This window comes from Thermobia domestica, chromosome 16 (genome assembly GCF_964235325.1).
Source record: "Thermobia domestica chromosome 16, izTheDome1.hap1.1, whole genome shotgun sequence".
NCBI lineage: Eukaryota > Metazoa > Arthropoda > Insecta > Zygentoma > Lepismatidae > Thermobia > Thermobia domestica.
In genome coordinates this window covers 92665109-92678297 of record NC_137469.1, presented here as the reverse complement: position 1 = coordinate 92678297, position 13189 = coordinate 92665109, and the positions used below count along the sequence as shown (strand labels likewise).

General features: G+C 35.5%; 1 protein-coding gene across 1 annotated transcript; it reads left to right on the top strand.

Annotated features, from left to right (window-relative positions):
• Positions 1 to 9724: 9724 nt before the first annotated feature.
• Positions 9725 to 12730, top strand: LOC145672538 (uncharacterized). The gene has a single exon (XM_081741697.1). It carries the CDS (start codon positions 9725 to 9727, stop codon positions 12728 to 12730), a length of 3006 nt encoding a protein of 1001 aa, XP_081597823.1.
• Positions 12731 to 13189: the final 459 nt, after the last annotated feature.

Below are 13189 nucleotides of genomic sequence, written 5' to 3'. Positions count from 1 at the left end.
TATAAGGACAGATGGAATAGGTTTAAGCGCATCTACGTGACTTTATCAAATATTTATTCTCCATAATGGTACCACGCGGAAAACTTGGTATAGGCCTACTTTTATCTTTACCTCCCTCTGTTAGCTGTTTCGTATCATATATATCGAATGGTTTTGATATTTCTTCTGATGATCAAAACAACAATGGTACCTGTGTGCGTGCAGAAATGCAAAAGCACAAGGTAACTTCCTATTTGTTTTGAAAACAACAAACCCATTTCACGTGTGCGAGAGAAATTGAGCACAGCGAGATCGGGTGTTTACTCACGGTCAGTTCGCAGCAGGAGTCCATGGTAAAAGATTTGGCTATCTCGAAAACACTCCCAAAACCTTACAAATACTGCCACAGAAAAGATGCAGCGATAGGTAGGCTATTTTTCAATTGCTTTACATTAGCTTGCGCTTCAAAGAAAGTTTAGACACAGATGTTTCAATTTTCTTTTAGCATCTTTCTTCAGCAAAAGAGTCGGTTCATTGTATTCGAGAAAGGGAAGGGAGAAAGGGTGAATTTATATTTTATGTGGGGGGTAACGTTGTAAGTAGTATAAACAATACATACCACTTCCGACTCCGACTCATCCCACCTCAAGTTGTAAAGTAGAAAGGGACAGAAGTATTCAACATGACTGCGCACTTGAGTTTCAGTTCACAATACTAAAACCAGTGAGCAAGTAAACAGTCTTTTGTAGGATCGTGTTTTACTTCTTGAATTTATTTTTGAACATTTCTGTGAATTCAACAACAGAACGCAGTAGAAATACGGACTAGTTTTTACTCCAACCATTACTTTCGCTCCAACCCAGGGATGCCACATTTATGATTTCGTACTAGATTTAGTGATTTTACTATTGAACTAGTGATCTAGTACGTACTTGGGTAAATAGGCACATTCTAGTGATTTTGCATTTTTTTTCTGATGCAGACAAATGAGAAGGAAATGATTCTTAAAATAAAAGGAAGAAGTATATTGCAGTTCAAAACAAATGTAAAAACCTTAAATTATTTTTTCTTTTCCCTCTGACTGAATGAAACCCCTGCTGTGTAACGACCTTAGGTAAACAACAGCTATCTTTGGTCCGCTACCTCCTTTGGTTAGCCGACATGAGATGGGTTACTTTTTTTTTTTTTTTTTTGAAGAAAGTGAAGAAATAATTATCCAGTACATTTACGTTTTGTCAGGCACACAGGCGCAGTCTGTACTTGTTTCCTAACGAATTTTAGCAACATAACATAAATGAAACATATGTACCAGAAAATAGAGGCAGTACAAACGGAAATTTTCATCTGTGACACATTCGATGAGAAATATAGTTAGATGTCACGTGCAAGCACTCTAAACATGTCCTATCCTGTAATTGTATTCGTATGTTTATGTAGGTGAGACTGAGAAATCGAGAAACAATAATAACTGGTTTTCTTCCAGGGGAAAAATCTAAATGTGAAGGGGTGTTACACTGGGACTTTAATTGCGTCCTTTGTACAAGATTAACAAGTAATAGCAATTTTTTAATTTATCTTAGTTCTTGGGGAGAGGAAGATGGAAGCGAACCTTCGTAAGGACCTCTGCAAGGAAACATGAATACTATCCGCCACTGTTTGTTACATTACACAAAATAGTTTTATATATATATATTGAGTTTTAGTCAGGGTTTTCATTCTGCAGTAGAGGGGGGGGATAGTAATACCTGACGAACATTTTCTATTCTCAGAGTGTTGCAATGATAGCATTTCCTCCATTATAACTTGGCCAAGCTATTGCATTATATGTAAGGATTAAGTTAGCCTAAAAAGCTTAAATTTCTATGGCTGTTTTACTCTGTACCCATGTTTCTCATTTTCGGTCTACGGGACTCTGTGTCCGGAAATTTTCGATGGCTTCCAAGTCGGAAAATAAGTGTATGAAAGGCATATATATTATATCTATGGTTATATGAGGCATGGATCTACAGTTTAAAGTGGGATACCGGTAACAACTTCATGAGCTTCCACCGTAAATCGAACCAGAGTCTCCCGCGATCAAGGCGTATGTGTTAACCATACAGCCACGAGGAAATTCACATAAGCACACAAACATATATATTGTTGAGTTGATTTTGACTTTACCGTCTTTTCAGCAGCGAGGATATATGAAATGTAGACCTACTGATTAACGTGGAATCCGAACTACATGAGCTCGCGCCGGGAATTGAACCCGAGTCTTCCGCGGCAAAGACGCGTACACTAGCCGCGGAGTTCACACACACACACACAGAATCAGAGTCCTCACACACCAAGGGTGAGAGCTGTGCCACTGAGTCACAGCGGCCACGGGGCTAGGTCGAGTCCACTTTACGTTCATAGTTTCTTAGTACATAAATGTTACGATTATGAAATAGATTTTCCTTAATGAGCTGCATAAAAACAAAAGCTTTCGAAATGCATTAAACAATTAGCTCGATTTGAGTGTGAACTTAAAGTTATATCAGAGTGTAAATACGGATACGCACCAAAGCTCGAAAACTTAATACACTATTTCTCCTATATAGTCAGCATGTATCAACCAATCGTTCAGCTTTCATTTGAGAGGATGGAAATCGAAGGCCCCTGAACAACTATGTTACTAATGTGCGGAATGTATTTATCTTACAGTGAACTGCTTTGATGCCAAGTGGCCTAACTCCAAAATTGAAATTTTCCAGGAGTGAAAGTTGAAGTTCAATATCTCATGAACAATCCGTATTTCTTTTATGTTGGGAACCAAAACCATAACTACTGTATGTAGTTCATTGTTTTATAACTTAGTGTTTACAAAAATCCTTTTAAAAAATACCTATTCATAGAAGTGAATGGTACTTATCTGTACTAGTTCTTGGCATCCAAGCAGTCAATTTATTGTAATACTAGCTTAATATACCCATTCTTCGCATGGGGGCTGTATTTGAAAGTCAATACCTGTGGAAGTATCACCATTCATTTCAGTGACCGCGAAAATTATGGATTTGACACTAGTATCAATCAATATGGGCTATTTATACATGTCTCGGTATTCCTCATCCGCTGACACCCGGCCCGCATACAGTAGTAGCTAAATTTGCAAGTCATCGCTGATGGAAGTGTCACCATTGATCTCAGCGACCGTGAAAACTATGGATTTGACACTAATGTTGATCAATTTGGATTACTTTTACTACATGTCTCGCTAAACGCCCCCCTGAGACCCCCTGGTTCCAATTTTGACAAAAACTTCGCCTTAGACTGGGACCTGGACCAAGGTATCCGTGACCAAAATTTGGTAACTCTCGGTCAACTTGTCTAGTCCCCAGGTTGGTCCCAGTAAACGTCCCCCCCCGAGACCCCCCTGGTTCGAAATTAAAAAAAAAACGCTTCGTCTTGAACTGGGGCCTGGACTAAGGTACCCGTGACCAAATTTTGGGAACTCTCGGTCCACTCGTCTGGTTCCCAGGTCGCACACAGACAGACAGACAAACACACAAAGAAACTCTTTATTTTATTTATATTAGATAAGATATACTATGTAAAATAGTCTCGTATCATAATATGTGATGTTCAACAAATGTTACATTATATATTCTCCGTAGCTCGTGATATGCTGCAACATATTAAAGTCTCAGAATAGTTGGGGAAGCGAATAATCCAGAAGTTACGTAACCCTATTGCGTTCATGGGAACGAAAACACAATAATTATAACTATGCTAAATTACTATAGACTACCAACTGTTCATTCAGAGAATTTATGAAGTTCACTTTATCGCAATAGTTTTATACAAACTAGATTTAGACTACGGATAATAGTTTTATACAAACTGGATAATCAATTATTATTATTATTATCATTATATTTGCAGTACAACCAAATACAACGACATTAACTATTAGTTCTAATTAACTGAATTGACCTGAAAATTAAATCTTGATCTTTAAAGATTAACTATTAATTTTATGCGTTCTGTACCTTTCTGAAGGAATAAAAGCTGGAATTGGTTTCAAGACTCTTTCTGAGTGAATACTTTCTTCAAAATAATATTAAAAATTATAGAAAGATTTTCGAGACATTCGAGTCGAGTCGAGATTTTTAAGAGCCGTCTCGACTCGACTCGTGTCTCGACTCGAAAATTCGAGTCGAGAAATACGTTTGTCTTGACTCGTCTCGAATTTTACAAAGTGTGTCTCGACTCGAATCTCGACTCGAATTCGAGTCGAGTCGAGTCGAGATTCGAGACATGTCTCGACTCGAGCGCATCCCTAGTTAAAGTCAATACTTAAGAGCTCTAATTGTTTGCATTCACTTTTTTCTTTCTTTTTTTAGGTAGCCGACCAACGAACTTGAGGATACATAAATATAAATGCTCAAATCTAAATTATTGTATTATATTATTGCAATGAGCATCAACGTGATTTACTATTAGGAGTTAGCGTGATGCACTAATGTTAGTCTTATAAATGTTATTATTATTATTATTATTATTATTATTATTATTATTATTATTATTATTATTATTATTATTATTATTATTATTATTATTTGTTTATGCCCTTCATGCAACTTAGAATCAATCTCACATAAAGTACTATATCAGACCTGATTGAACATTATTTTGAAAATTCTCATATAAATAGACAAAATTAACAATTGGAACTTAACACTTCAAGAGTTCAAAACATGTCCTCGTTTTCGTTTTCCTCAGTTTTTGAGGACGATTGAACTATCTCGATGACAACATGATCTTTGTCTCCAACAAAAATATTTTGCAAGACACGGTAACTTTGTTCAATGTCCTGGGAAAACATTATTATTATTATTATTATTATTATTATTATTATTATTATTATTATTATTATTATTATTATTATTATTATTATTATTATTAATATTATTATTATTATTCGACAGGCCATCTGTCTATAATGACAATTTAAAACTTTATTTTTAAAGAAAGAAATGATTAAAAAGCATTCTATTAAGTAATGGGGTTAGCCATACTGAGAGCTTTATACAGTTCTACCTGAGTTAGAGCGGCAACGCCGGAATCTGGTCACAATGAAGGATTTATGGTAGGGACAAGTAAACCCTTAGATCTTTACTTACTATATATATATATATATATATATATATATATATATATATATATATATATATATATATATATATATATAGATAGATAGATAGATAGATAGATAGATAGATAGATAGATATCGAGTGTTGCAAAATAAGTGTTACAACTCTTGAGAGATGACTCCTGCCACTGAGACAAGAAAAAAAGTTCTCTTGAACTTTCGGTTATCGGACATAGTTTCGGATCTACAAAGCGTGGAAAAATGAGTTTCGGACGCCAATAGTTCGGAAACTAACCAACATAAAGAGGGCGGGTAAAAAATTCACTGAAGAAGTCATACCTGCTCCATTGAATTTTGCATGTTTCACAATCCTACCATGCACGCGCAAGGGTTCCCCAAAGGAACGTAGGGAGTCCCGGATAATCTTCCAAGTGAAACTTGGTCTAAATGGATATGAATTGATAGGCTTGTACCAGGTAACAATAATTCGTTTGTATTAAGTCGATATCTGGAACAAATATAAAATGGCGGACACCATGCCCGTTATGTGTGGTTGCATAATCGCCAGGTATGGATGCCGGACAACAGTGATGTTCTGAGTATTAAGTATAGCGAATTTGTACTCAAATGCTCTAGAAAGACATCTGCAGTGTCGGTAGAGCATAACAGTGAAGCAGGGTGATTCAAATGTGTGGAAACACTTTACGAAAAATCCCCAGAATGCACTCATACTCAGTAAACGTGAGTTCAAATCGTCGGAAATGTAAGGATTAGCGTCAAGAACATGAAAGCCATTGCCAATTCATCAATAATATTCCCTCAAACTGATGCAATGTGATGTGCACGGTTGCATACCAATAAGGATGCGATAACTGAAGCCAAGTTACTTTACATATATATGATTGTTATTGGTAAGAAGATAAATAAGAAAATAATCAGGTAGTATATTATAAGGAAAGAACATTAATGATCATAACGAAGGATTAGGTATAGAATGCACGATACGCATGATATAGTAATGGGCGTGAATGATGTGGCGAGATGCATACACAGGACTACACGTGGGTGATATTAGTTAGACAAATGAGCTTATCTTTAGCCTAGAGGCTGCTCTATTCAATGATGAAAATGAATGAGTCCCATGTTAGTAAATAATGGTAATCACTGTGCTGGAAATGATGGGTGAATGAGAGGAAGATGTTCATGAATGACGTAATCGGCGATGATAAGTAAAGAGGGATCTAACGGTGGTAGATTATAGGAGCGAAAGTGGAGAAAGATAGTAACGGTGAGGTGTTGGGTGAAGTGCTAAATAACGCATTGTATCCTGAAGTAAAGGATGTCGGTTTTCGAAACGTCTGGTGATATATGTTAGCCGAAGTTTTCCAAGAAAGTATTGTAAGGTCGGAAAGGTAAATTTGGCGGAGTGTGCAATTAAAACAGTTATCGTGGAATATGAAAAGAACACGAGAAGCTGACTTCCAATACGAGGCCGAAACGTGTAAGTAGCCAGTAATGAAATTTAATGCATAAATGATATATTTACTCTTAAAACAATTCTAAGCGATATAGCCCAAGGCTTATCCTATGTCTGGCGTGTTATTTCAAATCATTTTGCTAATATGATAATCTTTGTAAGTCAAACAAAATATCTATTATTATTTTAAACTCTGTTAAACTAACCTTTGTGACACACAGAGTTTGACCCTGGTTTAGCAGATACACAGTAGTGACCAACAGATTCCCTTTTGTTGTATGTATACCTTATGTAAATAAACTATCATCATCATTATATATTTTCTCTCTTATTCCATTTTGCAATTGTTAAATAAGATTAACAAAAGGTTGTAAGAACTAATAGCGTTATATTAACAAAGGTTCACCAAGTAGTTTATAAAATAATATCGTCCTTATTTGTAATGGAATTGCAGGGGCTTATCGCCCAGCCTTGTTAGGAAGAAGAAGCATATACAGTTTATTGCATTGCAGATAGCATACCCTACAGGGAAATAAAATCATAGGTCACACTCTATCACTGTACTACCAAATCAAACTAGTAATATTCCAAGACAAGAACCATTGTCTTGTTCTAAAAATAACACTAGACTAGTAAGTGATAACACAATACGTGTACAGAAACCAATTCATAGTCATTCAGGGTATAGCCAGCAAGTTTTTCTAGAGGGCCTTCATTTTTACAAACTAAAAACAAATCAAAAGTTTCTTTCAAGATTATGAAAGAATTAATAACACATAGATACATATGTATTTCAGTAGTACATATTATTATTATTATTATAATTATTATTATTATTATTATTATTATTATTATTATTATTATTATTATTGTTATTGTTATTAATATTTAGTAGTAGTAGTAGTATAGTAGTAGTAGTAGAAATAGTATATTTCATATATGCTACATTTCTGAGACTTGAGTCTTGATAGTACGTGAAGTTTAAATCAAAGGTTATGTTACGGACGGCAAATGATGGCTTAACACCAAAAACATATTCCGGCCGGGACCGGAGGTTAGTCTGTTTTATGTTTATTAAACGTGTTTAATAATTACAACAAATGAAATATGTTTATAATAGAATGTGAAAGAATACAGTTTTAAAAGAATTAAACTACGTCAACATGTTAAAATAATTAAGAGAACCTAATTAATCAGCCACTTTGTACTCTCGTTTGCTTAACTGGATGAACCGAGGCCTAAAGGAAAAAGAGTTTTCTGCCCAAATCTCATAAGCAGTGGGATATTTTAATATTATAGAAACTGGCCCTCCTTTCGCTTAGAAGTGTAATTTTCAAGACGCTGAAACATATAGTATTTTATTACTTTTAGTTAAAAGTTCAAATGCCGAGTTTCACGCATCTAGCTTAAAACAAATCCTTCCTTAATTTATTTACATATTTTCTGAGTAAGTAATGGGGAAATCGAACATAAAAAACTGTGCTCCCTTTGCTCTTTCCCTTTTATGTGTTCAATTTTCAATTTTCAATTTTCAGTTTTTTTTTGTTTTTTTTAATAGGAAAGCTTATATGCCAAGTTTTATTTTACTAGCTTTAGAAACTTGCGAGCTACACTACCCTTTAAAAAAATCTTACCCCACCCTTTTTACGATACTTATTTCCAAAAATTCTTTCTTATGTACTGCTTTCATAAGAAAATTACATTTTATAACTAAAATTTATCGACTCTACTTGTAGTGGTATGCCCAAAAATCACTCATCTTTACTCTTTTATATAAGAGTACAGAAGATAAATACAGTCAAACAAATGGACTTCCATGAACAGTTTCCGATTTCTTATAACTAACTTATTCGTACATTTCCCACAAGCTGTGGTTTTAAATTTACGCTCTGTCAAGGTCCAGGTTTCAAAAAGGAAGTAACTGGAAATACAATAATATTATGTATTTATGTACATGTGTAATATGTATAAATTTATTGTCTTATTGAAGCTTTCGTAATCTGAAAATAAACTTTTGATTTGCTTTTAATATATAAAAATCAAGCTCCCCTAGAAAAAATTGCAGGCTACACCCCTAAATGACTATGTAGTAATTTCTGCAAAAATGGCACAGGACCTAAAATTTAGGTCTAGTGCCTATATTTTTAGGACTTGTGCCGTTTAGAACTTATGAATGTCACTCAATGTATTGCATAATAAATGTTCTTTGTTCAATTTTAAATCTACTGCGTTCTTTATGTATACCGTTGGTATTTAATGTTCACTCGTGAAATGTCTAGTGAGCTTTTGTCTTAATTAAGTAAACTTTGGTGGATTTTTGTCTTACTCTTAATAAAATTCGCTCCACACAGTATATATTGAAATTCTGAATGTTTTCTTGCTTTCAGAAGTCTGGTAAAATATGCTTTTTAAAACATTTTTTCAATTTTTTATTTATTTATTTTTGTTTTAGGAATTTGTCTTGGGATTCTCGTATCTCCATTCGAAAGAAACGAATTTCTTAACTAATTATGTAATTAATTCTTAGAATGAAATAAGTTGTATTATGTAATTCACGTATAAGTGCAGAACAGATAGTGATAATAATAATCTTAGTAGTACAAACATAGCTGTTATTGTTGGAATTAGCTACGTTCGTGACATTATTGCCAACTAGTTGCTGCATCGTCTCAATTTCGTGGGGTGGTGGTGAATTTCAGAACTAAAGCAAGTGAATGAAAAAGGCACAAGACCTAAACGGCACAAGTCCTAAAAGGCAGAAGTCCTAAACGCCAGAAGTCCTAAAAATCATATCGCGGCACAAGTCCTAAACGGCAGAAATCCTAAAAATCATACCGTACCACAAGTCCTAAACTGCAGAAGTACTAAAATTCAGGTCTAGTGCCTATATTTTTAAACTCCGCCATTGCCGGTCCCAAGCCCGGATGAGAAAGGAGGAGGGTTAGGCATTAATTCCCTGTAAAACAAGAAGTCTGCAGACCAACAGTCAGACAAAGGTGAGCGTGAGCACCTAAAGAAAGCAACCCCTTCATCACGATAGGATACTACGGGCTGATAACTCGTATGTCCGAAATCGTCAAACATCAAAAGAACAGGGAAACAGAGAGCCGGTCTGAATGATCTGATAACAACAAGGCGAGGATTAGGATATATGAGAATTGGAACCTGGAATGTTCGAGGATTAACGGGAAAAGAACAAGAACTAACAGCAGAAGCAAAGGAGCTAAAAATGAAAATTATAGGTATAACCGAAACCAAAAAGAAAGGACAAGGTATAGAAAACATAGGGAATGGGTATACTTTATTTTACTCAGGAGTATCAAAACTCGAAAGAGCAAGAAGAGGAGTAGGTTGTATAGTACAACAGGACATTATAAACAGAATACAAGACTGGGAGTTTGTGAACGAAAACATAATGACACTCACAATCATACTAGATCAGGAAGAAGATAGACGAGAAAAAATAGTTATAGGGTACGGACCAAGTGAAGATGCTCCAGTAGAACAGAAAGAAGTATTTTGGGACACATTACAACAAACAATAGACAACAGCAACCTATCAACAATAATAATTGGAGATTTCAATGGAAGAGTTGGGAGAAACTATAAGAACTATAATGGGCTACTAGGGCAATATGGTGAAACAATACAAAACGACAACGGAACAAGAATCCTCGAGTTTTGCGTCGAAAACAACCTCGTAATAACCAATACAAAATTTAAACACAAAAATATCCATCTGTATACAAGAGAAGAACCATCAAAGAAAGAGAAGTCTATAATAGATTACATATTAGTGCCTAGAGAAAACTGGAAAGAAATCAAGGATGTAAGAGTCATGAGAGGACCAGAAATAGGGAGCGATCACTATCTTTTAGCAATGGAATTAATAGTTACTAGAGAAGAAACAAGAAAACCAGCCATTAGAAAAAGGAAAGTTACAGAGAAAATAAAGATTAAGAAATTGTCAGAAGAAGACTCTAGAAGAGCATATACACAAGAAACAGAAGAAGTATTCGAAAGGTTGCTACAAGAAGAAGAAATAGAGGACGTAGAAGAACTTTGGGAGCAATTTAAAACAACAATCATAAAGAAGGCAGTGCAGGTATGCGGGAAATCTAAAATTGGGGGTTCGCAAATTAAAAGAACAGCATGGTGGAATGAGGAAATTCAAAGGGAAGTCAGAGAGAAGAAGAAAAGATGGAAAAACTATCTATCAACGAAAACGGATAGCGACTATGAGAGATACAAAGAACAGAGAAAAAAGGTTAAGGATCTAGTAATAAAAAGTAAAAAGGAAGCTTGGGAAGACTTCGGGAAAAGGTTACAGGAGAATTATCAAGGAAACGTAAAGTTATTCTATGGTACACTGAAATCAATGAGAAAAGAACAAAAAGAGTCAATAATTAAAAGAATATATGATAAAGAAGGGAAAGTATTGGTCAAGGAAGATGAGATAATAAAAAGATGGGGAGAATACTTCGAAGAAACACTGAAAGAGAAGGAGGAACCAATACAAGAGAGAAATAGGAAAGTCGAAAATATAAGGCAAAAGTTAAGGAAATATGCTCATAGAGGAATCGAAAAACAGTCACAAGAAGACGACAGACACAAAGCAGAAGAGACGGGAAATAACATCCAACAGGAAGAATTGGAAAGGGCAATAAAGAAAATGAAAGCCGGAAGAGCATCAGGACATGATGGAATTGCTCCAGAAATGATAAAGCATCTAGGTACGTTTGGAAGAAAAATGCTGGTAAAGCTATTTAACTTGATTTGGAAGAAGGAACAAGTACCCAGTGATTGGGAAATCGCAGTGATAGTACCCATTTATAAGAAAGGAGACAACAAAGACTGCAATAACTATAGAGGGATTTCGCTCCTGAGTACAGTAGCTAAAATCTTTGCAAGGATTCTTGATGAAAAACTAAGGAAGGAAATCGAACCGCAATTGGAAGATTCTCAAAGTGGATTTAGACCAAACAGAAGCACACAAGATCAAATATTTTCGCTGAGACAAATCATAGAAAAAGGAATAAATCAAAATAAAGAAATCCATCTTTGCTTCATAGATCTAACGAAAGCATTTGATACCGTCAGAAGAGAAGAAATATGGAAAAGCCTCCAAAACAGGAATGTCAATAGTAACTTAGCAAATGTAATTCAGAGTTATTATAGACAAACAAAGAACTACGTAAGGACATGTAATGAAACATCAAAAGAATTTTACACTACATCAGGAGTAAGACAAGGCTGTGTACTCAGCCCTATTTTGTTCAACCTTGTACTAGATGACGTTATGAAGGAATGCCGCAAGAACAACAAATGGTATGAAGTAGGTTTCTGGAAAATGAAACCAATAAAAATCGCAGAATTAGCATTTGCAGACGATGTAGTCCTAATAGCCAAATCAGAAGAAAATTTGAATTTTAACTTAAAGTTGTGGGACGAGCACTTGAAAAAGAGAAATTTAAAAATAAACATAGGCAAAACAAAATCGATGATAATTTCTAAAGAAGACAAAAAGCACCACATCAAAATCAGAAATGAAACAACAGAACAAGTGGATAACTTCAAATACCTAGGAACCTGGATAAATAAAGAAGGAAAACTAGACACAGAAATCTCTAACAGAGTAGCAGCTGCAGGAAGATATTTTAATGGGTTAAAGACACAGCTCCTGAACAGAAAGGAAGTAACAAAAAGAACAAAAACAACAGTATTCAAAACGATATATAAGCCAATATTAACTTATTCTTGTGAGTCTTGGACCTTGAGTAGAAACCAACAAAAGAAACTACAAGCAACGGAAATGAGATTTCTGCGAAAAATAGAGGGTAAAACCAGAAGAGACAAGATAAGGAATGTAAAAATAAGAGAAATGCTTAAAATAGCTCCATTGGAAGATGAAATACAGAAGACAAAGTTGAGATGGTTTGGTCATTTAACAAGAATGGATGAAAAGAGAATAGTGAAACAAGTATACGAGGCAAAAGTTATAGGAAAGAAACCAAAAGGAAGACCGAGGAAAACATGGCTGGAAGATATTCGAGAAATCGCAAAGAACAAGAAGGTTCCATGGAAGACGGTGCAGACAACAGCACGAAATAGAGACGATTGGAAAGCTCTCTGGAAACCCCTCTACACTGGAAGGTAGAAGAGGACGGCTTAAGTAAGTAAGTAAGTAAGCCTATATTTTTAGGAGTTCTGCCGTTTAGGACTTCTGGATGACACCCGACACATCATGCTACCTCAGTGATGGTTTGGTGGGGAGTGAGCTACTCAAGCACAACCCAGCTGTATTTTTGCGAACAAGGTGTTAAAACATCTGCCAAGGTATACCAGAACACAGTGCTAACACCTATAGTGTAACCACTATCTGCTACCATGTTCCCTGGAGAAAGGTGGACCTTCCAACAGGATTCCGCTCCAGGCCACACAGCGAAACCAACTTAGGACTGGCTGGCGCGGAACGTCCCTCACTTCATTTCTACCACTGATTGGCCTTCTAGGAGCCCGGATCTTAACCCGTTGGACTACAAACTTTGGGCAGTACTTCAGGCAAAGATCTGCCATAAACGTCATCCATCTGTCGACAGTCAGAAACAATCTTGGC

Bases quoted from the DNA above. Each gene is read 5' to 3' on its own strand.
- LOC145672538 (XM_081741697.1), top strand. From the start codon at position 9,725: ATGAGAATTGGAACCTGGAATGTTCGAGGATTAACGGGAAAAGAACAA.